This window comes from Doryrhamphus excisus, chromosome 19 (genome assembly GCF_030265055.1).
Source record: "Doryrhamphus excisus isolate RoL2022-K1 chromosome 19, RoL_Dexc_1.0, whole genome shotgun sequence".
NCBI classification, from domain to species: domain Eukaryota; kingdom Metazoa; phylum Chordata; class Actinopteri; order Syngnathiformes; family Syngnathidae; genus Doryrhamphus; species Doryrhamphus excisus.
In genome coordinates this window covers 5,578,170-5,604,641 of record NC_080484.1, presented here as the reverse complement: position 1 = coordinate 5,604,641, position 26,472 = coordinate 5,578,170, and the positions used below count along the sequence as shown (strand labels likewise).

At 39.3% G+C, this 26,472-nt stretch overlaps 1 protein-coding gene across 1 annotated transcript in view; it reads left to right on the top strand.

Moving 5' to 3' along the window:
- Positions 1 to 24,862, top strand: part of npdc1a (neural proliferation, differentiation and control, 1a) — a 28,799-nt gene extending 3,937 nt beyond the window's left edge. Inside the window, exons 2-9 of the mRNA XM_058056940.1 lie at positions 12,371 to 12,517; positions 19,785 to 19,898; positions 19,977 to 20,195; positions 20,870 to 20,936; positions 22,324 to 22,414; positions 22,504 to 22,580; positions 22,678 to 22,774; positions 23,869 to 24,862. Coding sequence (XP_057912923.1) covers positions 12,371 to 12,517; positions 19,785 to 19,898; positions 19,977 to 20,195; positions 20,870 to 20,936; positions 22,324 to 22,414; positions 22,504 to 22,580; positions 22,678 to 22,774; positions 23,869 to 23,940 — 884 coding nt within the window. The 3' untranslated portion in view covers positions 23,941 to 24,862. The remainder of the gene's footprint in view (positions 1 to 12,370; positions 12,518 to 19,784; positions 19,899 to 19,976; positions 20,196 to 20,869; positions 20,937 to 22,323; positions 22,415 to 22,503; positions 22,581 to 22,677; positions 22,775 to 23,868) is intronic.
- The last annotated feature ends 1,610 nt before the right edge of the window (positions 24,863 to 26,472 follow it).

Sequence of the window (26,472 nt, the reverse complement as noted above, 5' to 3'; positions counted from 1 at the left end):
CCTTTGTCTGTATGCTCCCATATGATTATTTGTCGCGGCGCCGGTGTTGAAGAGGTGTTGTTACCCAAAATGGCATCCTACTTCAAATACTTTCCATGCCTGCCAAGGCTGACAACATTGGGAGGAGGGGGGCAGGTTGGTGTTCTCCTGTATTCGTTTTTCATGTTGATTTTTTTTCCCTTTTGTTTTAATAATGTTCCGATTTTATTTCCGGAATAGTTTTTCCATTGCAACTACATCCAACTAACTATTTCTCCTCCCTCAAACAATTTTATTATCATAAGTTTCTTTATGTAAAAAAATGACTTAGCTTTTTTTCCATTTTTGATTTTTGATTTTTTTTTTTTTTGTCATTTAAAAAAATTCAGCTTTTTTTCAGTTTTTATTTTTGAAATTGTTATTGGCTTCTTTGCCGATATTGTCCAACTCTCAATTTCCGATACCGATATCGGGATATGTGATAATTATCGGTACTGATCCATAATTATGACTTTAATCCCTAATAGTTTGACTTTATTCCCCCCCCCCCCCACACCTTGTAATATTCTGACTTTATTGCCATAAAATAACTTTTTTTTTTAAAAGTCAACCTTTTTTGAATAATTTTTTTTCTTGACCATTTCCATTTTCATGATGCGTCTATCTAACTAAATATACCATTTTATTTTATATTACAAATTTTTTCTCTGAATATTTAGACTTAATTATAGTAAAATGACTTCTCTTTTTTCCATTTTTGCTGTTATATATTTTTTAATTTTGTTTAATTGTGTTTTTAGAATTTGCCGACTGCTCATAAAAAAGTCAGCTTCGGCCCGCACATGGCCCCCGGGTCGTACTTTGGACACCATCGATCTAAAACTTTCGAAACGTATTTGTTTTGGTTTTGATAATCTTTTATTTTATCATCCAGGCTGCCCCGCCCCCGTTAAGGTGCCCAGGTGGGCACCCTGCGGTGCTCTTTGGCCAATCATTGAGCGCTGCCCCTTTAGGCAGGAAGCTGATTCATCCTGAATATTCTATTGATAGTCAAATATTGCTTATCTCCCTCAGTCACCCGATGATTCAGCTTGTGGACAACATTGGACTAAGAAAGGCTTAAATGCCACCTACACGCTGCCATTGGATACGCTCTTTGTTCTGTCTGCTGTTGGGGGGGGTGGATGGAGGGTGGGAGGTGCCCGCCGCCGCTGCTCGGTCTTCACCTCCATAGATGATGACAGTTATTTATTAATTATTGTGTAACGCTCACACTTGCATGTCAAACGTGACAAGCGGAGTCCAACTGCTTGGCGGGAAGCAAGGCCGCCGTTATGCACGCCGTCGATTTAGCGTGGGAAAGCGGCGCCTACGCAGCAGCAGCGTACCGACACAGATAAGACAAAGATAAGACACGCTAACTAGCTTGATGAGGGGTGAAGGAGGCCCACTTTTTAGGGTGGGCTGCTTTCCGGGGTCTTTGTTGCTCGATTGCTTGGGTCACAAATAGATTTTCTTCTTTATTTTTGGCAACCCGTCATTACAATTCCTTTCGTTTTCCGACAAACTCACTTTTATCGGGATGACAAATGAAATGACATACATTACATTACGTATGTTTGGAGAATAAACACGCCGTCTACAAACACTTTCACTTCCACTTCACTTTAATATCTTGCCATTGTTTTTTTCCTTTCACCTACAGCCTATTTAGGCAGGAAGCTAATTCATAATCTCTCCATAGGTGTGTGTTTCGCCTGTGTTTCACCTACAGCCTGTTTAGGCAGGGCACTACGCTAATTCCCCTACCTGTTTAGGCAGGGGACTCATTCATTATCTCCATTGTTTGTTTTTTTTAATCTGCAGCCCGTTTATGCAGGGGACTACGTTAATTCCCCTACCCTTTTATGTAAGGGACTAATTCATTATATCCATTTTTTTACTGCTGCCCGTTTAAGCAGAGGAATAATTCATTATCTCCATGGGTTTTTAATCTGCAGCCCATTTAGGCAGAGGACTACGCCAATCCCCCTACCTGTTTTAGGCAGGGGACTAATTAATTAACTCCATAGTTTTTTTTGTTTAAACTGCAGCCTGTTTAGGCAGGGACTAATTCATTATCTATTTTTTTTTTATCTGCTGCCCATTTCGGCAGGGGACTATGCTAATTCCCTTCGCTGTTTAGACAGGGGACTAATAATTTATTATATATATATATATATTTCTTTTTTTTTTAACTGCAGCCCGTTTAGGCAGGGACTAATTCATTATCTCCATAGTTTTGTTTTGGGTTTTTTTAGGCAGGGGACTAATTTATTTTCTCCCTATTTATTTTTACTGCAGCTCGTTTAGGCAGGGGGCTGCGCTAATTCCCCTACCCATTTAGGCAGGGAGCTAATTTATTATCTAGTCAAGTCAAGTCAAGTCAAGTTTATTTATATAGCCCTTAATCACAAAAGAGCCTCAAAGGGCTTAACAAGCAGGCAACAGAAGAAGACAGACAATAGACGACAAACGACATCCCCTGATCTGAACCCCCATCAGGGCAAGGAAAAACTCAAAACCCATTAGGGAAAAAGAAACCTTGAGAAGGGACCGCAGATGGGGGAATCCCCCTTCTAGGATGACCAGGCTGCAATGGATGTGGAGAGGTTAACATGTGACAGTTAAATATAAACATAGAGTATAATAGTCCAGGTCCAAGATGTGATGCCATTAGGACAGTTGGGCAGCCACGGGTCTTGAGATGATCACTATCCCTCTGCTGCAGCGCCTCCAAGGTAGGCCACGACCGATGTCCAGTTTCGTCAAGGCAAACTTCCAAAACAGCCTCTCCTGGACCCCCCCCCCTCAGCCGGGGGGGGCGGTATGGGAGAGAGAAGGAGCGGCAGTCAAAACAGGCAGGGAATATTTTTAACTAAACGCTAAAGTATAGAAATGAGTCTTAAGTCGGGACTTGAACATTTCTACTGAGGTAGCAGCTCTAATATTAACAGGTAGATCATTCCACAACGTTGGGGCCCGAATGGAAAAGGCTCTAGAGCCCGCATACTTCTTTCTGGCTCTCGGGATAGTCAAAAGACCGGCGTGTTGTGAGCGTAGGTTTCTAGACGGAGCATAGGGTACAATTAGGTCCACCAGATAACAAGGTGCCAACCCGTGTAATATTTTGTAAACCAGAAGCAGTACCTTAAAGTCACATCTTAAATGAACTGGGAGCCAGTGCAGGTTGGCTAGTATTGGTGAAATATGGTCACACTTACGTGTCCTTGTAAGAAGTCGCGCTGCAGCATTTTGTACTAACTGCAAGCTTTTGAGACTCGCCATTGGAAGACCAGAAAGCAGTACATTACAGTAGTCAAGGCGAGACGTGACAAATGCATGGACTAGGGTCTCTGCATCAGAGGTGGATAGAATAGGTCGTATCTTCGCAATATTGCGAAGATGAAAAAATGCTATTTTAGTAACATTCTTAATGTGTTTATGAAAGGATAGAGTCGGGTCCAATATCACACCCAGATTTTTCACAGAGTCACTTTGGGAAATTATGCTATTATCAAAACTCAGAGTGGTGTCCTTAAACAGGCGGCTCTGTTTAGCAGGGCCGATGATCACCATCTCAGTTTTATCAGAGTTCAGGAGTAAAAAGTTACAGGACATCCAATGTTTAATATCAATGAGGCAAGCCTCCAAATTAGAGCAGTCCCGCGGGTCAGTTAACTTTAGTGGGACATATAGCTGAGTGTCATCAGCATAAGAGTGAAAGCTAATCTTATGTTTGCGAATGATGTCGCCAAGCGGCAACATGTAAATGTTAAACAAAAGAGGGCCGAGCACTGAACCTTGTGGAACTCCACAAGTGACACCACAGAACTCTGAAGTCATATCATCACAAACGACACGATGCGTCCGATCCTTAAGGTAGGATCTAAACCAAGAGAGTACCGGACCAGTAACACCAATATATGTTTGAAGGCGTTCCAGTAGGATAGAGTGATTGACAGTGTCGAAAGCAGCACTGAGATCAAGTAATAACAATATTGTAGATGTGTCACAGTCCATAGAAAGAAGAAGATCATTCGTCACTTTTGCAAGGGCTGATTCAGTGGAATGGTTTCTCCTGAAACCAGACTGAAAAGGTTCAAAAAGATCACCCAAAGCCATGTGGTCATTGAGCTGTTGTGCTACAATTCTTTCAAGGATCTTGGACAGAAATGGGAGGTTAGACACCGGCCTATAGTGGGAAATACTCCCGGGGTCGAGGGTTGGTTTCTTCAGCAGGGGTCGAATCACTGCAGTCTTGAAAGCTGCAGGCACAGTGCCAGATGAGAGTGATAGATTAAATATATTTAAGAGTGAGGGGGCTAGAATTGGGAACAGTTCTTTAACAAGTTTCCCAGGAAGCGGGTCAAGCAGACATGTTGTCTGCTTTGCTGTACTGACAAGTTTTGTAAGCTCGTCCAGAGATACTTCCTCAAAGTAGGAGAAACTAGTGGGACAGAGGCTGGAAGTAGTCCCAGCAGCGATCATGGCGGTTGACATGTTAAGCCCGTCTGGCGGTAGGGTGTACTTTATTTCCTTCCTGATGAGCTCAACTTTATTTGCGAAGAATCGCAAGAACTCATCGGCTGAGAAGGGGGAACTACTAGGAGAGGTCCTCTTCTGGGTTAGCAGTGCCACTGTGTCGAATAAGTATTTAGGGTTATTTTTATGGAGGTCAATTAGTCTAGAGAAATAGTTGTTTTTTGCCGCAACAAGAGCCTGTTTATATTTATATTTATCTCCATATTTTTTTTTTAACTGCAGCCCTTTTAGGTAGGGGGCTATGCTAATTCCCTACCCGTTTATGCAGGGGACTAATTCATTATCTGCATAGTTTTTTTTTGTTTTTTTTAAACTGCAGCCTGTTTAGGCCGGAGGTGAGTTCATCTTGACTTCCTTGTTTGGAAGTGTAAAGACTCAGGAAGAATGCAGCACGTCGATGTGTTTTTATGTGAATAATGTGGGCTTCAGGAAGGCTGGCAGGAACTAAAAGGCAGCGTTAGCAAATGCATGGCGGCGTGCTAGCAACATTGGCTTTCCACTCGATGAGGAAATCATTCTGGAACACGAAGGAACACATTCTGGATGCCATCAGAACCTCAGGAAATCAACACAATGGAGGACGTGGACATCTCGTTTCCCTTCTGGCGCTTCCTCCCCGCGTTTCTTGGGCCGAGGCCGTCCGACCGACTAGAACGGGGACACAAAAGCTTGCATGGTTTGCGTCTTTGTTGCTTCTTAGCAGAGCTTTGCACACACAGACGCCTGGCAACAGCAGCAGATGAAGAAGAAGTCCTGTTCTCTGCAGGGAGAGTTGCGTAATGTTGTTTTCACACGGTGGCCATCAGCAGACTTGCTCTCTCCTTTCCTGGCTGTTTGCTTTCCTCCCCTTCTCTCCCTGATTGAGTGTTTTCATTTAGCCGGAGCGCAGCGGGGGTGGATGCAGGAGGTGGGGGGGAGTGGGGGCTTTGACGCAGGGCCACCACCTCCAATGAAGACCTGACATTCGCTGTCACTGCGGCGTCTGCAGCCGTGTTCTTTCAGTGTCTTCTGTTTTTTTTAGTGCACTGCAATTTATTTGTGACGCATGTGATCAAAGTACGTCTGCTTCAATGACAAATCTTTGTGTTATTCTTAGTTATGCTGGCTCCATATTTACCATTCCTTATTTAGAAATGGAATGTTTTGTAGTAGGAGCATAGAGAACCCTCTTCTTTGAGCATTATTAGAGCCCTCCAGGACATGAAATAACACCCCTATAGTCACACACTTGCAAGTACAGGGGAACAGGGCTTTATAGCCGCTGCCTGACGGATGATCGCATCGCCAGTCGTCCCCCCCCCCCCCCAAATGCCACATCAATCTAAAGCTTTTTAAAGCACCACTCGCGTCAGGCATTTTTGGGGCGCGTTTAGCAGGGTGCAAAGCTTATATCACTCACAAAGACAGGAAGTCCCAAAAATAAATAATAATAATCAAAATACCGATCGGGGGCGATCTATTGGAGCACCCCTAGTATTCATTCATTCATTCATTTTCTACCGCTTTTCCTCACGAGGATCGCGGGGGGTGCTGGAGCCTATCCCAGCTGTCTTTGGGCGAGAGGCAGGGTACACCCTGGACTGGTGGCCAGCCAATCACAGGGCACATATAGACAAACAACCATTCACACTCACATTCATACCTATGGACAATTTGGAGTGGCCAATTAACCTAGCATGTTTTTGGAATGTGGGAGGAAACCGGAGTACCCGGAGAAAATGCACGCATGCACGGGGAGAACATGCAAACTCCACACAGAGATGGCCGAGGGTGGAATTGAACCCTGGTCTCCTAGCTCTGACGTCTGCGCGCTAACCACTTTTTTTAATTTTATTTATTATTATTTTTTTATAATGTCTTTGAATGCATCTTCTGAATGCCTTGTATTAGCATTTTACTTTATTTAGCCATTTTCATGCATTAAATTGCTAACTTTAGGCCAAAAGTACGTAGATTTTATTTAAATGTGAATTCCGTATTTTCTGGACTATAAGTCACTCCAGAGTATAAGTGTCACAATCCCAAAAATGCATAATTAGAAAAGATAAGGTAGATAAAAACATACATAAATCGCACTGGAGTATAAGCATTTTTTGCGGGTAATTTATTTTCCAAACTACTTGACCAAAACAGACATTACATCCTCTTGGAGTTCTAACAATAAAAGAATAGAGAACAGGCTGAGTAGGTGTAAGATATGCTATATATGCTATGCTAACATATTGTTATTCAGCTACACAAAAAATTTATAAATTACGTAACATAAACAGTTTTTTCATTTATAAGTCGCTCTGGAGTATAAGTCACAGGAACAGCCAACCTATGAAAAAAAGTGTGACTTATAGTCCAGAAAAGACAGTAATTGTTAATGTAGTAGGTTATATTTAGCCATGAAACAGCATGTTTTTTTTAATGAATATATTTATTATAAGTCATAAGCCACGTCATTATCAGTATTTTGTGCATTAACGATGCTAAGAAGACATGCTGGGTTATCTGAACCAAACATCCACATCTAATCTTTGTGTTCGTAGCTGACCAAGCACATGCACGTGTATTATGCCCGCATATCTGCTTAATAATAACGTCTATTTTTAGGTGCTGAACCGCAGCATTCCGATAATAGTCACTTCCAGGTTTTTCCACTTTAATTAAACCTGGGACTCAGCTGAGTTATTGTCAGTTAAATGTTTAACGCCATGATTAGTCCACGCCCTGGCGTAGCTTTGAGTCATCACCTGACACCCTTTCTCCGAGCATCAGGGTTGCAGCGCTGAAGGAAGTGTAAGCTTTCCTGAGCAGGAAGTAAGACGTGACAGCAGGAAGTGAGACGCGAGTGAAAAATAGATGCAGCGATGTTACACCAGAACGCTCTAAATGTTGAGGATCCGCCGTAAACTTGGCTCCTGTCCTGTTTCAAACCAACGCTAATGCTTTTTTGGGGGGGGGGCAAATATATGAAATGAAATGCCTACCCCTTTCTGCAAGATATAATCATGTTCATGCCACAGTCTTGTTTTCCCCTGTTGTTATTATCATTGTAATATTATTATTGTTATTATCATTATTATCATTATTGTTATAATCTTTATCAATATTACCATTATTATTGTTATTATTATCACCATTATTATAATCATCATTAATATTACCATTTTCATCATTATAGTTGTAACAATTTTTGGATTTTTTTTATTATAATTTTTTTGTTTGTTATTTTTGTTTGTTTTTGTTTGTTTTTTATTTTATTATTTTTAATTTTTGTTATTTTTTTGTTATTGTTTTTTTGTTTTTTTTTTATTTTACCACGAGGTACTCAAAGTAACAGTAGTTAATGAGTAGCTAACGCTAACCACTATCCATTAGTTCTTCTTTGCCTCCTCAGCAACTGCGGTATTTTTGTGTACTTTGTGGTAAAGTGAGACCCAACAAATACCGCCATCACCAAGTATCACTGGCACCACATTCTAAAACGATGAAGTATCAGGAAAACAAGAATAAAATCAATACCATAAAAAATGGGAAAATCTGCAGTATTTTTACAATAATTGAGTGAAAATATTAACAAAAAAAAATGTAACGAGAAATTTGTAATTTTACAAGAATTAAGTTGTAATATTCCATCCACCCAGTTTCTATGCCGCTTATCCTCAATGGGTTCGTGGGGGTCTGCTGGAGCCTATCCCAGCTGTCTTGGGGCAAGAGGCGGGGTACACCCTGGACTGGTGGCCAGCCAATCACAGGCCACATATAGACAAACATACCATTCACACTCACATTCATTCATTTGGAGTCGCCAATTGAACCCGGGTCTTCCCGATTTCGCCCACATGCTAACCACTCATGCACCGTATGACCCAAGTTGTGAGGAAAAATAACATCGGTTTTGTTGAAATAAGTTGAAATATTAAATACAAAAAGTAATGTGTGAAACAAAACAATAAAGTAATTTCATTTTTGGAAAATTAGGGTGTGAAAAATATTTACAACAATAAAGTCAAAATATTATGGGAATAAATTCATAATTAAAGGAAGGAAATTGGGTGGGAAAAAAACAGTACAAATGGGAAAACAATCCAAGAAAAAAGTAAAAATATTGAGAGAAAAACAATTGTATTCTAACGAGAAGGAAAGTTGCAATTTTACAAGACAAAATTTTTAATATTATGGGAAAAAATGTCAATTTACTAGCATGGAGATGAAATGTGAAAGAAAATAATTAATATTTTTTCTTATTTAGTCTTTTTTTAAGTCATAATATTATTAAAAACAATCAAAATACAGTGTAATTTTTGGAAAATTTGGTTGGGCAAAGTTATAATATTATGGGAATATAGTGGGGAAAAAATAAAAAATAGTTAAGTAAAGTTAAATGAAGTTAAAGGAGTCCTATTATGCAAATTTTTTTCTACCCTTTGTATTGAGTTGTGGACTAACCCGCACTGAAAACTTTCTAGATCTTCCAGAATCTGAACCCATTTAGCTGTATTTTCTTGGATTTTTGCTTCCTGCCAAAACAGTCTGCTTTAATTTATTCCACCCACGGCCCGCCTCCAGGAATGCCCCAAAGTGCTTCCCAACTATGAACCATATAAGGAAGTCTGCCCATCTGTGACATCACAAAGGAACAGTTTTACCACCCATCCCAAACTTCCTTCAGGACTCACTTCCAAATGCGCAAACCTCATTATCTGAACCTTTGGTATGGTTTAACACCAGAATACTACATTCGTACTACAATTATAGGAGTCGCCATGAAGGGACAGACGATGGGATGGAGGACCAGACAGCTTTATGTGGAGCTCCGGTCGTTACATGACAGCAATGAATTGCAGACTTGACTGCCAGCCAACCATTTGTAGCGAGCCAATCAGGAAGTAAACACGCGGCATGTCGGATGTTCTTCCACTCAGATTTCACGATAAGTTTTTGCAGTGGGTGGCCACAAAGGGTCACTTTCATATTTCACATTTTGTAAAGCAATATGCTAATAAGGTATATTTATTCCAATGTGAAGTATGTGAAAAAGCCTCTTGTTAGTATTATTAGTAGTATTTTTCCCCCAGATTTTATTTTGAATTTATTCCCATAATATTGTAACTTTTTCCCCAACTTAATTTTCCAAATATTCCATCTTTATTTCTTTTGTTTGTTCTGCTACTAAAATTTTTATTCTTGTGAAATTCTCATTTAGAATGCTACTTTTTCCCCATAACATTTTGACTTTATTCTTATAAAATTTGTAAAATTAGAGCATTTTTTTTTCAATTGTTTCTTGTTTTTTTTTCCAAAAAAATTTCAAATTATGACTTTATTCCCGTAATATTTTACTTTATTTCACTTTATTTGTTGTTTTGTTTCTCATAATATCACTTTGAAAAAACAAATAATTTTTTATTGAATATTTACACGTTGTGTTACTAAGATGATTTGGGATATTGCAGGATTATTTTTGTATTGTATAATTACAGTACTGTATAATTACGACCTTTTAGATTACTGCTTTTTTTCGTATTTTGACTTTATTCTGACTTGTATTCATGGAAATAAGTAATAAGTCTGTATCATAAAAAGGTAGACAGGAAGTAGAACACAATAAAAGGTAATAGTTGCACATTTTAAATGCGTACGCCAGCAAATGGAGGATAATAATCAATTAAAAAAAAAAAGCAGGAAGCAAATCCAAGCGTCATGGTTGCAGCACGCGTCCACCTCCGGCACATCTGCTCCCTCAGTATCTCCCATCTTTGCTCACACGGTTGCCATGGAGGTCACTCCAGTCTCTCCTCCCGCCATCTTGCCTCCTGAGCGACTGATATGCTCCTCTTATGTAAAAAATCAAAGCTTTGGAGCGCAGTGCAATAAAAGCGTACTCTGACAGAATGACATCCCGACCTTTTCCGCGTTTCATCGCCGTTCTGGGATCACCTGCTCCTTCCCGACCTTTTCTCCTTCTCCGTCTGTGATGCCATTACCTTTGATGTGCCCTCCTGCCGGCTTTGTAATCGGCTCCGACGGTGCGACAACACCTGCTGCAAAAGCCCTGACCCACTTCTTGCCCCCGCATTTTAGTGGTGCAGCTTCATGCGAGGCACGGATGGAAGCCATTTCCTCATATCATATCATCTTGGCTGCTTTTTGAATGTTCTGAACTCCTGTTCATTAATAACGCAATTTCTTGTTGATGAACGCCTCGACGAAATGGGGCGCACCCCTTGGCTGCAACCAGGGGGGGCGCTGTTGTTTTATAATCAAGCTGTTTGCTGTCTAAAGAAGAAAGTGACATAAGCAATCGGACATTTAGATGGTGCTCATTCAGACACAATTGATCTGCATTGGGATGTTCCAATTCCATAAAAAAGAAATTATAAAATGTAAAAAATATTAAATAATTGATACAACTATTAATTCAATTTTTTTAAAATCATGAAATAAAAATGAAAATATGAAAAAGATTAAATAATTAATACAACTTTTAGTTTTATTTACAAAACATGAAATACAAATGTAATAATATAAATTAATAATATAAATTTTATAATAATATAAACTACTATTACATAACAAAACCACAAATTAAAAAAACATGAAATAATTAAAATGTAAAAAGTATTAAGTAACTAATACCACTACTAATAAAATTAACAATCACAAATTAAGAATTAAGTAGTATAAAAATATTAAATAACTAATACAGTAATTTAATAAAAAGAAATAATGAAATCAAAAATTTATAATATAAAAAATATTAAATAACTAATAAAATTACTGATTACTAATTAAATAAAAAGAATCTAAAAAAATATTAATATTAACTTATAATACTAATTAAATAAAAATAATGAAATTAAAATGAAAATATTAAATGACTAATGAAACTACAAATTAAACAAAAAATCATGAAATAAAAATGAAAATATAAAAAATATTAAATAACTAATAAAATTACTGATTACTAATTAAATAAAAAGAATAATAAAATAAATATTAAAATCTAAAAAAATATTAATATTAACTTATAATACTAATTAAATAAAAATAATGAAATTAAAATGAAAATATTAAATGACTAATGAAACTACAAATTAAACAAAAAATCATGAAATAAAAATGAAAATATAAAACATATTAAATAACTAATACAACTACTAATAAAATAAACAATCATGAAGTAAGAATTAAATAGTATAAAAATATTAAATAATTACTACAGCTACTAATTAAATTAATAAAAATCATTAAATCCAAATTTTGTAATATAGAAATATTAAAAAGACTAGTATTAGTAATCTTTATTTTATGACATTCATTCACTTTTTATTATAATATTGAAACATTGGATTTCTTCGTTTTCCTTAATACTTCACAAGGTTTATTGAGAGTCATTCTTTTAGTTCATCTCATTCATTCATTCATTCATTTTCTACCGCTTATCCTCACGAGGGTCGCGGGGGGTGCTGGAGCCTATCCCAGCTGTCTTCGGGCGAGAGGCGGGGTACACCCTGGACTGGTGGCCAGCCAATCACAGGGCACATATAGATCGTAATTGTAATTGAATTTGTTAAACATTTATTTTTACAATTAATTGCATCTTTTTTGAATAATTAAAAAAATATGAATCCAAACAAAGTGATTCATTAATTTATGGAAAAAATTGAATGGATCAATCATTTTCTCAACTTTGATTAATACTGTTTTCTTGTATTTGTTCGGCTTTTTGTCTTAGAAAGACGAAAGCTGCATTGATTGTGTTGTTGTTGTCATGTGTGGAAACGCCGTAACCAAAGTGTCGCTGTGTCGCCCGCAGCTGGCAAAAGGTGCCCGAACCTGGACTGTGCCAAAGAAGGACGCCAGCTGTGCAAGCCCGGCCTCACCGTCTGCGGACACTGCCTGACCCCCCTGGTGGAGAACGAGATGGGACGCTGCGTGGTCAGGAAGCGATACCACCAACACGGTAAGCAACGTGTATGTACTGCATGTCAGTGTCATGAGGGGTCGCGGCGTGGGAGGGGCCGTACGCGCTTCCATGTCCGAGTCTCAGAAAGAATTCAAGTCTGTGGAGTATCTCGTGGCTAAAAAGGCGGTGTCAACTTCTGTACATTCACAGTCGTCCCGTTAGTCCCGTTATAATGGCTTTATCGAGGGAACGCCAAATCCATTGGTGGCGGCCTTCACAAATGAATTCAAATATATCATTTTTTAAAATGATTAAATATATACCTAATATCCATGTGTTTATACTGCATTATATATATAGTGTATATATATATATATATAGTGTATTGCATGTACATTTAGATTTCTATATAAATATGTCCGTTTTAAATGGGCAAGTAACGCCACACCGATTTGATCTGTGGCGGTCCAAATTGACTTGTGGTGGCCTCCATGAATAAATTATTTTTATTATGTAAAAAAAAATCATACAAATGTATATTTATAGTATATGTAAGAGCAATATATTTATTTTACAAATATGCATATGACTTTATAAAATATGAAAAAGTATAAAACAAAGTAAAAATGTACATAAAATGGCTACAATTGCACACGCACATACACAAATACATGTATACACAAATACACAAATACATGTATACACAAATACACATATACACGTATACACAAATACACTTATGCATGTATACACAAATACACGTATACACAAATACACAAATACACTTATGCACATATACACATACACGTATACATGTATACACATATGCACATATACACAAATACACTTATGCACATATACACATATGCACGTATACACAAATACACTTATGCACATATACACATACACGTATACACAAATAAACATATGCACATATACACAGATACACATATACATGTATACACATATGCACATATACACAGATACACGTATACACAAATACACATATACATGTATACACATATGCACATATACACAGATACACGTATACACAAATACACATATACATGTATACACATATGCACATATACACAGATACACGTATACACAAATACACATATACATGTATACACATATGCACATATACACAGATACACGTATACACAAATACACTTGTGCACGTATACACAAATACATGTATACACATATACACGTATATACATGTATACATGTATACACACATTAAGTGAACTGGAGTGTTTTGCCTTATTTTGAAAGGCAGGATGCGTATGCATCTGACACCCCCCCCCCCTTCCCCCCACACACACATAACTGGATGGACAACCCCGATTAAAGTAAGGAGACAATTAGCGGCTTAAACGGGTTGGCTGTCTCGCCCGACCACGTTTGTCTGGCTAGCCAAGAGACTAGCTTGACATTTACAGGCAGCACAACGTCTCATTTGTCAGCTGCAACCTTTTTAGGAAGGGAGATCCGACTTCTTCCTCCCGTCCTCCCTGCCAGACACACCTCATCCACACTCATTAATGCCGAGCAAATACTTCCCTTCATTAGCCTATTTTCCACACTACAAGTCCCACTGGACCGTGGAAGTGTGGCATGAGTGTCATGGCGCCGCCCCCAACGACATTCCCGGCCCACGGCACATTCCAAAAATGGAATTATACAAGAAACGGGGAAAAACCTGTTGTCATTTTACAAGAACAAAGCTGCACTACTAGGAAAGTAGTCTCGCCTCTGTCCTCTGTCCTTTGTCCTTTGTCCTCTATCCTCTCTCCTCTTCGGTGAGGATTCAACTAAACACCGTGTTACGTTCACGTTACGTTACATTCACGTTACGTTCACGTTGAGTGTCATGGCGCCGCCCCCAACGACATTCCCGGCCCACGGCACATTCCAAAAATGGAATTAAACAAGAAACAAAAAATCATAAAAAGGGGGAAAAACAAGAACAAAGCTGCACTACTAGGAGAGTAGTCTCTCCTCTCTCCTCTCTCCTCTCTCCTCTCTCCTCTCTCCTCTCTCCTCTCTCCTCTCTCCTCTGTCCTCTGTCCTCTGTCCTCTGTCCTCTGTCCTCTCTCCTCTGTCCCTGTCCTCTCTCCTCTCTCCTGTCTCCTCTGTCCTGTCCTCTGTCCTCTCTCCTCTCTCCTCTCTCCTCTCTCCTCTCTCCTGTCTCCTCTCTCCACTGTCCTCTCTCCTCTGTCCAATCTCCTCTCTCCTCTCTCCTCTCTCCTCTCTCCTCTCTCCTCTCTCCTCTCTCCTCTCTCCTCTCTCCTCTCTCCTCTCTCCTCTCTCCTCTCTCCTCTCTCCTCTCTCCTCTCTCCTCTCTCCTCTCTCCTCTCTCCTCTCTCCTCTGTCCTCTGTCCTCTCTCCTCTGTCCTCTGTCCTCTCTCCTCTTTCCTCTCTCCTTTGTCCTGTGTCCTCTCTCCTGTCTCCTGTCTCCTCTGTCCACTGTCCTCTCTCCTCTCTCCTCTCTCCTCTCTCCTCTCTCCTCTCTCCTCTCTCCTCTCTCCTCTCTCCTCTCTCCTCTGTCCTCTGTCCTCTCTCCTCTCTCCTCTCTCCTTTGTCCTGTGTCCTCTCTCCTGTCTCCTGTCTCCTCTGTCCACTGTCCTCTCTCCTCTGTCCTCTGTCCTCTGTCCTCTGTCCTCTGTCCTCTGTCCTCTGTCCTCTGTCCTCTGTCTCCTCTGTCCACTGTCCACTGTCCACTGTCCACTGTCCTCTCTCCTCTCTCCTCTCTCCTCTCTCCTCTCTCCTCTCTCCTCTCTCCTCTCTCCTCTCTCCTCTCTCCTCTCTCCTCTCTCCTCTTTCCTCTCTCCTCTTCGGCGAGGATTCAACTAAACGTTATGTTGCGTTGCGTTATATTATGTTATGTTACGCCGGCTTTGTGTCAAGCCAATTTCTTGCCTGGAGTCCAACTTCCCGGGTCAGTAACAGCGCCACCGTGTGGTGTACTTGTACTTCCCAAGAGCCATCACCACCCTGAACTCAGACATACAACATACCCGGTCATTAGCTTAATGCAAATGTGCAATATTTCCATCACTGCCTCTGTTACTACCTCAATCATATTTATTTATTTAACAACCCAATACAATACACTCATATGTGACTTTACTCATCTGTATATATTATTTGCACTATGACCCATTTATCATTGCACTAAAATTTATATATCTGCAATATGTCTGCTCCTGTGCAATAATGTATATATCTTGTTAAATTGTCTTTTTCTCTACTTTTGTATACTTTTTTTAACTTGACTACTGCACTGAAAGGAGAAGCTCTCCAATCTCATTGTACATCTTGTATAATGACAATAAAGGCTATTCCATTCCATTCCATTCCATTCCAGAAAACCCATAGCACAGGCCACACGGTCGGCGTGCATGTTTTGATTCTTTTCCACTCTTTTCGGGGCAGCGATTCAGGAGTGAACGAGTTTTCTGACGCTCCAAATACTGACCAATCTTCTCCACCAGCAAGTAGGGCAGGCTGAGTAAACACGGGCAGGTAGACGGCTTTTTTTAATGAAGCAAACCGGAGTGTATTTGACATGGAGGAGTGTCCTTCCATCAGCAAACAGCCCCGTGTCTCCTTGTCTCCTTGTCTCCTTGCCTCCAAGCCGTGTTCTTTGTTCCGTCAACAGCAGCTTTGTTCGCTTTTTAGGTGCAGTAAAAATGTACACTTAAAGTACTTTGTATGCGTGGTGTATGTATTATGTAGCGTACATGTATGAGTACCAAAGGCAAAGCTGCTCCGTGTCGCATCCACGAGCACTTTAACCCCCCCCCCCACTCCAAATGTTTGCCATCTTTTGTGGCCGTGCGTCATTGTCTTATTGTGTTACATAATACACAAGCAACATGCACGCATCGCCTCAAGCACTCTTTGATCGCAGGAGAGCCGTTCGTTCATTTCATCATTCAATTGAACGTTCATTCAGTGACTATTTAGGAAAATTCTTATTATTCCTGAAATGAAAATACATATTTTTAAAGTAAAAGTCACCATTGTTCATGTGTATTTTTTGGCTATAAAAAAATATAAAAATGATAATTGATTTCATTTGTCCCATTCAGCAATTAATATTTGTAGAATAATAACTAAGCAATATTTTAGTTTATTTATTGTATAATAATATTTTTATTTTTTAAATGTTTGATTTCTTTTTTTATTTTTTGTGTGGTGTCAGACTGCAACAGCACCATCGTGTGGTAAAAAAATAATTGTACAAGCAACACAAAGCGTGCATATATTTTTTATTCTATTTTCTTTTTTATTAAAATATAAAAATATATATTTGAGTAATTTGTTCATTTACATTTTTACATTTTATTTAAAAATAAAAATAAAACAAAGTTGTGATAAATCGAAAATAATAAGTAAGTAAATTTGAAACCTTTTCTTTAAAAAAAAAAAAAAAGAATTATTTGAGGATGACAAGGATGACAACCGGACTATTTTCCTGGAAAACAATGTATATTATATTTTTAATCTTCCAAAGTCAGTTCATTCGTAAGAGAAGGCGACGTTCATGACCTGCCGCCTTTTCCCCTTTTCAAAGCACTGAGGAAAGAGTACACCAATCAAACCTGCCGTCTTTTCTGTTTTCTATAAGTGGCCACGAGAGGGCGGCAGAGTTAACCTGAAGTGACACACAGTCACCACATTGACTTGACGTGCTTTTCTTTGAATGGCGACAAATATTGCTTGAGTTTTTGTTTTTTAATTTAATGAAATAATTAAATTAAATATGCGTGTATTAAATTAATACGTATGTCAGGTGTCCAATTGATAGAAGCGATTCTAGCGGTTCTTTGGTGTCATCTTTTGCCATTTCTGAGTAACCTTTGTCATCTTTGAAAGAATTAAGAAGGAAGTAAGCAGGACGTTAAAGCAGTCAGTTTCACAATGACATCGGTGCCACAGGGTGGTTTTGTGTGTGTCTGTGTGCGTGTGTGTGGTTGGCAGTGTGGGTAATGTCTTTGGGCGGGGAAGTGGGGGGGTGCTTGTAAGGAAGAGAGGTGAGTGTTTTTTGAGTGGGAAAAGATAACAGCACACATGCGTGTCAGTGGCTCTCCTGTTGAGACGTTTAGTGTTTGTTTGGAGTAGTACCCCCCCCCCCCCCCCCCCCACTTGATGAGCCCCTACCGGCTTCCACTCTCAAGGGGTTAAGGGTCATTATCAAGCTGGTGACAACATATTTTTTTTTTGTAGTATAGCGTGCGTCAAACTGCAGTAGCAAAAACGTAATTGAGCGTCATAATGGTCGAGCAGACACGATGACAAAAGCCAGGAAATCACAACAGACGCGCATACAGAGCCACTCATCCACAAATCACATCACCCCCCCCCCCCCCCCCCCCCAAGAGCATACAATACAACGAGTATTGGCAGCAGACACTGTATGACATTTACACCAAAAAATCCCTTTCACATAGTCGGCATTCAAGCAGCACAGAGCGATACCGGTCAGCTGTTGAAACTACCCCCCCAGCCTCACTCCGGGTCCGCTGCGGCTCCGTCACGGCCGCCCGAAGTATTCCGTAAGAATCATAATGGTAATGGTTTAATTTCATTTGAACATGCATCAGATTACAATTGAATGCATCACATAATCAGTTCACAGTTCCACATGTCCGAAAGGAGTAGGAAGAAGCAAAGCCTATTAAATCCTACCCCTCCATCTGGTACTTTTACAATCAGTAACTGTTACATTTGTTCACTTCCTGCTTTCCATAATACAGTTTAAGGTTTTTTTTTTGTTAATAATGCACCTCGGCACGGCGGTCTAGTGGTTAGCGCGCAGACCTCACAGCTAGGAGACCAGGGTTCAATTCCACCCTCAATTCCATCTCTGTGTGGAGTTTGCATGTTCTCCCCGTGCATGCGTGGGTTTTCTCCGGGTACTCCGGTTTCCTCCCACATTCCAAAAACATGCTAGGTTAATTGGCGACTCCAAATTGTCCATAGGTATGAATGTGAGTGTGAATGGTTGTTTGTCTATATGTGCCCTGTGATTGGCTGGCCACCAGTCCAGGGTGTACCCCGCCTCTCGCCCCAAGACAGGAAAAAGCGGTAGAAAATGAATGAATGAATGAATGAATAATGCACCTTGTACCGAAGTACAAGGTGATAATTGGAAACAGAACCAAAAATATAGTTTTTTTTGTTGTTTATGTATTTTTTTTTTGCGTTTCCATCATTCGTAAGTCACGAAAGCTACCAAAATAAAAGTTCTTTTCAGTACTCAACATGGTTTTCTTGGGAAATACCATTCTCAAAATTGGAAAGGGTACTAAAATCCACTATCAAAAGTTGTAAAAGAATACAAAAATAGTGATTGTTTTTGTTAATGTGGATTATTTGGCCTTTTTTTGTAATTTCGCTGTCAAAAAGCGTAAACAGAACCAAAACAAATGTCCTAACGGGTACCAAAATAAGGCCCACTCTTCAGTCACTGCTGCGGTACGGTATCATATTCTAACGAGCGTAGGGGTCCCTGCTGTGCCACGATTGGTCGATGTTCCACTGGTATTCCTCCCACTATGATTCCAGTATTAGGATAGCATTACAGTTATTCAGGTTCCCGACGCAGCAGCATTCAACTATGGTGATTGGCGAAAACTCTGTGAAGAGCCCGCCTCCCATGCACTGCTGGAAGCCAACCACCTGCTAGGTACAGATGGCATATCCCGCCTCCGAGACACCTGCCGCCGAGTGCTGCTGGGGGGGTCCGGCTCGAGACAAAGCAAGCGGTGAAAGTGCTGGCGTGTCGTCACGTTACGGCATTAGCGCGCTTTAGCAGCGGCAGATGGCGGGAGAAAGCGACACGGCAGTCAGGAACGTGCTGATGACGCGTGGCTTTTGGTGGCTTTGGCGTCGTGGCTAAATATGATCTATTGCCGGGGTTGGCTTTACAACAGGAACGCCGCCATCAGCTCCGCTTTGGCTTCCATTGTCAACGTAGCACACTTACGAGCTCAGTTTCAGCGGATTGCTCCCGCCCCATGCCGTGCTTCCTACCCCCGGCCACACACACACACACACACACACTTCCGAGCTCAGTTGCCCCGGAGAGCCGGTCCGTACCACAGGAATGTGCCCGAAGGGTTGTTAAACATCACTTTCGTTTTGTTTCCTTTCAGCCAACAAACAAGACCCGCAGCTTTGCCTTGTCACCTCATGTTTGCTAACACGGTTTAGTCACCACAACTCTTGGTTTAACACAACTCACTTTTTTACTTCACTTTTAAACTTCTACTTCACCTAAAACATGAAATGGTACGCTCTTGTCCCGTAGCAAAAACGTCCTTCTACCCAGACCTGGATGAAGAGATCGACTTTATTCACTCTTACATCGAAAAACAAGAAGTGTCGGCCATCGAAGCACCGAAAACGCAGATGAAACCTCCTGGTAAGAAGAGCTTTAACCAACAGGTTCTCCCTTCATCTCCTTGACATTCTTTCCATCCTCGTCTTGTCTTTCCTCCAGTCGTCTCCCCGAGCGGCGGAAGGAAACTAGACGCCTCCGAGCAGGAGGGGCAGTCCAGCCAAGATGGCTCCCCGGCCGTGAGCCGGAACGGCACGACCGCAGGCTCCGGCCGAGCGGGTCCCTCCAACACCTCCACCCCCCGGCCCGGGGGCACCGGAGTGGAGGGACGAGCGGGGCCGCGTATCGATGTGACTCACGGGGACGACAGGATTGTCATCAGTGAGTCCTTGTGGATGAAATATTTGTACGCTTTTCAGTGTCGGGCTGTCGTTATTCAAAAAATGTTAGCCATTTTGGGTGAAAAATGTGCTGTTGCTATATGAGCAAAAACAGGAAGAAGGAAGACACCAACATTTAGAAACGCAAAATTGAGGCACTATGCTAGCATCATTTCATTTATGGAGGTCATGGATGTTTGTTTTGAGGCAGGTACAGACAACTCTGGATGAATTTGGACCCAAAATGTGCCACAATATGATCAGTTGACACGCAACGGAAGACAGTGCATGGTATGCTGCTCACTGCAATGCCTTGCTCAACTCCCGGAGAACAAAGTGTCATGTGATCTTTGTTTTGGTAGTGTCGTTTGTTATATTTTTTAACGGTAGCGAGCCCAAAATGTGTACAAAAATATCCCGTTTATGCCCGTTAAAAGACAGTGTATGATATGCTGCTGGCTGCAATGCATCGCTAAACTCAATCCGAAGCGCTATGTTAGCATGATGCGATTCATGTAGCTCACCAACTCATAGATCAGTTGACACACAATGGAAGACAGTGCATGGTATGATGCTCGCTGCAAGATCTGGCTTAACTTGGCATGGCGTACTTACCATGCGAGTGATCGTAAATAGATGAGCGTCAATAATGTTTTTTTATGTTGGATTTTTCAGTCATCATCTCGCTGTTTGTGGTAGTCGGCACCGTGGCGTTGCTCCTGGCGACCATTTGCTACATCAAGTAAGTCCGACCACTTTCTGGAAAAGCACGGATATCCAAACTTTTTCCAATGGGGGCCGCAGAGAGAATTTGCTACACATTTTGTGGATGGAAGATGCTATGAAAACAGTTCAGTGGATGTATGCTAAGCTAGCTGAATAAAACATCCATGTCTTTGTGTTTATATATGGATTTGGAATGGATTTGGATGAAATATTCAGGAATTGTTGTAAATGGGATTTTGAAAAACTGATTACATTAATGCTAACATGAGCATGGTAACACCGAGCACTGTCATGCTAGGTGTTACCATGCTCATGTTAGACTGTTAGCATTGGTAGCCATTTTCATAGGTAGACACGGGTGTTAGCATGCTGATGTTAACATGCTAACATGAGCGTGGTAACACCTAGCATGATAGGGCTAGGTGTTACCACGCTCATGTTAGCATTGGTAGCCTTTTCATAGGTAGACACAGGTGTTAGCATGCTGATGTTAACATGCTAACATGAGCGTGGTAACACCTCACACTATCATGCTAGGTGTTACCATGCTCATGTTAGAACATTAGCGTTGCTAGCCATTTTCATAGGTAGACACAGGTATTAGCATGCTGATGTTAACATGCTAACATGAGCGTGGTAACACTTAGCACTATCATGCTAGGTGCTACCATGCTCATGTTAGAATGTTAGCGTTGCTAGACATTTTCATAGGTAGACACAGGTGTTAGCATGCTGGTGTTAACATGCTAACATGAGCGTGGTTGGTAACAACTAGCATGATAGTGTGTCCCGAACAAGTGCTAAATGTAGCATTTTTTGTGACACATTCTAACATTTTTATCATTTTCAGAGGAAGGCACTTATAAAAACACTTGGTGCTATTCTGCTAGGTGTTAGCATGTAAATTGTAGCATTTAGTCATTTACATAGATAGACACTGTTATGCTAGGTGTTAAACATGCTGATTTGCATGTTGGAATTGCTAGCCTTCTAGTGTGAGTATATTAGCATTTTGGGGTATTTTCATGAATAGCGCTCTCATGCTAGGCATTAGCATGCTAACGTAATTATACTAAAATGACATGAACATATTAGCATTTTTTTTGCGATTTTCATGAATATGAACTTAAGCAGACAGCGCTATCATGCTGGGTGTTTGCATGTTCATGTTAGCATGTTAGCATGCACACAAAGTTATACTTTAACTTTTGATCATTTTCAGAGCACTTATAAAACACTTGGAGCTATTATGCTAGCATGTTAGCATTCGTTGTCATTCAAACCCTCCCATGATCAAGGAATGTAAATATGTACAGTGCTTTATTAGTTAGCCCCACTTTTGGACACCCCCTGCTGTGGAGTCCTTACCAAGAACCTGAACTAACTCAGGCTGCCCCCTGCAGGTTGCAGAAAGAATCACGTCTGACTCAGAAGGTGGACTATCCCGCCTTCAGGGGAGCGGGTGTCACCGCCGCCGCAGATGCTAGTAAATCGGTACGTATTTTTTTAAATATAAAAAAAACTTGTAAGTAAACGTCCCGTTGAAGAGTTTTTGTACCCCCCCCCCTCCCCCCGGTCTCCAGATGGGAGATAAGACGCTGGCTCAAAGTGCTCAGATGTACCACTATCAACATCAGAAACAGCAGATGCTCTCCATGAAGTACGTGTCCTCTTAGTACTTTCATCTTCAAATACCAGTAGGAGTACCGCTTAGACAACACATCTTCCTCCTCTTCCTCCTCTTCCTCTTCTTCTAGTAACAAACCCCAACAAAAAGTCATTGACGCCGAAGTCACCTCAGATGAAGAAGAGGCGGGAGACTTCACAGTGTACGAATGTCCTGGACTTGCACCGGTGAGCATGCACACACGTGTACACGCGCATTCTAGGAAAGGTCAAAGGGTCAAGTTGGCCGTCAATGGCTGCTGCTTTTCCGTTCATTCATTTTTTTTTCTCACATACATCATTTTTTGTCCAATTTTTTTTTTTTTTTTTACAAAAAATCTCAACTCGATTTAAAAAAAAAAAAAGACAAAAAATATATATGTTTTTAGAAAAAGACAAGTGTTAAAAAGACATTATGTTATAATAACAGGACAAAGTTATAATATACAATAATATAATAATACAAAAGTTCAAAAATTGTTACAATAATAGAACCAAGATAATAATAATCTCAAGTTATAATCATAGGGCAAAGATCGTAATCATGTAATAATAATAATAATAATAATAATAATAATAGGAAACAATAATTGATAATAATGTAACAATAATGCTAAAATACCACAAGGTTTGTAATAAATTTTTAAAAATAGGACAAAGTTCTAATAATAAAGTTCTAATATTAGGGCAGAGGTTATAATAATGTTATAAAGAACAAAAGTTCTAATAATAGTAATAATAATAATAATAGAACTGCTGGATTAGAGTAGAATAAATATCATATTTGATAAACTGGTACTCTTCAGTTGGCGAATCTTCATATTAAAGACGACCTATTATGCTCATTTTGGACCATTTGTATTGCGTTGTGGACTATAGAGCAGCTCCACACAATAACCTGCACAGAGAGCTTTCTAGATCTTCCAGAAACTGCACCTATTCAGCTGGAGTTCCTTGGATTGCCAAAAGGCTCTGTTTTAATTTATTCATGTATTCATTTATTCCAACCTTGTACCCGGGCACGCCCATATAAGGAAGAACTTCTCACAAGACTCGTTGAGATGTCACAGGGAGCCGGTGTTGGGGAAAAATGTATACACGGGGACACAGGCGCAAAGGAAGGAGGGGTCATAACAAGCCGTGCATCTTTTGTCTGTCGGATTATTTCTCCTGGCCGTCTGGGGGGGACCGGTGGGGGTCATCATGTTACGTATTAGAAGATGGTTGGAATCAGTGTCTCCAAAGATTGATTGAGTCTCCAAGTTCTTTGTTCTCCTTCACAGACTGGCGAGATGGAGGTGAAGAACCCGCTCTTTGATGACTCCAGCTTACATTATCAGGGCCACCCAAAGTGAATGCTACACACACACACACACACACACACACGCACACACTGCATGCAGACCAATGGAGGATCCCGGATGATTAAAAAAAAGTATCTGCTATATATTATGGTTTCTCTCTTTGGCCCTTCACTAATGGTCCCTTTCCTCCGTGTGATGGATGGATGCTGCTTTTATTGGCCCTTGTGTAATGTTGGCTTCTTCTTTGTGACCTTTTTCTTTCTTTTAATTAAATTTTAAGCTCTTTATAAGTTGCACTTCCTCTCTCCTCCACCTGGTTCTTATTTGCAGCTGTTTCCAAAGAATGTGACACACACACACACACACATACTTACATAGGGTACATCTACATAAGCAGAAAAACAGGTGCCCTCCCTTGTTTTGTCATGCGTAGCTTGTGGCGGAACCACATTCCGTGCAAGATAGCCGGGACGTATTTACCATCCCACCTCCCCTCAGAGCGAGGTTTTTAGCATCGCCGTCAGTGTCGCCCAGTCGATATAAGCTGCACTTTGAGTCAATTTCAAGTCCATATATGAATCTATAAACCCATATCAATCTAGCAAGTACCTGATGATGTCTGTTGCATGGATTTGACCGTAACTGTGTTTGGAACATGGCGATGCTCGTTCTCCTGCCTCCCGTACGTATGTATGTATGTATGTATGTATGCAGCCTGTTTGCCAGGGGGTGGGGGGGTGTACAGTCCAAGCGACTATATTTTTGGGGCGGGAAGACAATATAACGGATCCATGTGTCGCTGGTGAATTTGACTCGATCTTGTGTTGTGCCGCTCTGTTTGTCCTCTTGTCGGCCCCCGAGTGACGCTCCTGCTGCAAAATGTACATAAAAGAGTGAAAGTGTTCACCTTTTATAGATATTTGTACATGCAGACCAAGGATCACTAATAAAACTTTTTACCACGTCAATATTACTACTCAAAGATCTCCTGGGTTTTTTTATTTGACATTTCATGCAGAAGAAAATGATAGAAGGTTGGAAAAAAATATTATCTTATGTTGTACACAGAGTACTAGCCGTCTGTTAGCAGTAATGCAGTTATCAATATCTACTTAAAAAAATAGAAAAATAGATCTAATAATGCAGTATGAAATATATCAATAATATAAAAAGTATTTTTGAATATATGGAGATTTTTTTATCACATGAATCATTTTTTAAACAAAAAAAATCTACTCAAGTTCTTTAAAAAATATATATTTTTTCATAACTGTGATAACTGTGGTATATTATGCATTTTCATATAATAAGTAATTTTTTAATACACAGGTATTTTTTAGCACATGAATAATTTTTTGTCCAATTTATTTTTTACAATTTTACAAAAAAAGAAGACAGTTTTCCATAAATATTTTTTCATAACTGTGGTATATTATGCATTTTCATATAAAGTCTTTTTTTTTAATATATGGGCATTTTTTTCAAATATTACAAAAAATCTAAACTCAATTTCTTATAAAAAGACAGTTTTCCATAAATATTTTTTCATAACTGCGGTATATTTTGCATTTTCAAGTCTTTTTTTAATATATGGGCATTTTTTATCTCATGAATCATTTGTTGTTCAATTTTCTTTTTACAAAAAATCTAAACTCAATTTCTTGAAGAAAAAAAAACAGTTTTCCATAAATATTTTTTCATTACTTCATAAGTCTTTTTTGAATATATGAGAATTTTTTTTATCACATGCATCATTTTTGTCAATTTTTTTTTACAAAAATCTAAACTCAATTTCTTGAAGAAAAAAAACTGTTTTCCATAAATATTTTTTCATAACTGCGTTACATTATGCATTTTCATATAATAAGTCTTTTTTTGACTATATGGGCATTTTTATCACATTAATCATTTTTTGTCCAATTATTTTTATAAAAAATCTAATCTCAATTTCTTGAAGAAAAAAAATCAGTTTTCCATCAATATTTTTTCATAACTGCGGTATATTATGCACTCATATAATAAGTCATTTTTTATATATGGGCTATTTTTATCACATGAATCATTTTTTGTCAATTTTATTTTTTACAAAAAATCTAAACTCAATTTCTTTAAAAAAATTCTTGTAAAAAAAGCTTTCCATAAATATTTTTTCATAACTGCAGTATATTATGCATTTTCATTTTCTACAAGTAATAAATTAACATACCTATTTTTCTATCATGTTTATATTTATTTGTTATTGTTTTGCACAAACAAATGATTCCCTAAAATTTACTACATTAATACAGACATTTTACATAAATACTTTCATTCAAACTCGGTTTTCAAACCTATTTTTAAAATACGTCAGTAGATTTTTTTTCTTACATTTTATTTATGTTTCCAAGATTTTTTGGTACAGTTTATGTATAAAAATATAAATAAATAAAAAACATTTTCCCCCAAATAATTTAGTTTAAATCTTTTATTAGTTTTTCCGACACACACATTGAGTATATAGTACATAAATTACAAATCTCTACATATACACATTTTAAAAATGAATGTATACGTAGATGTTTTTATTTACATTTTGGAAAAATA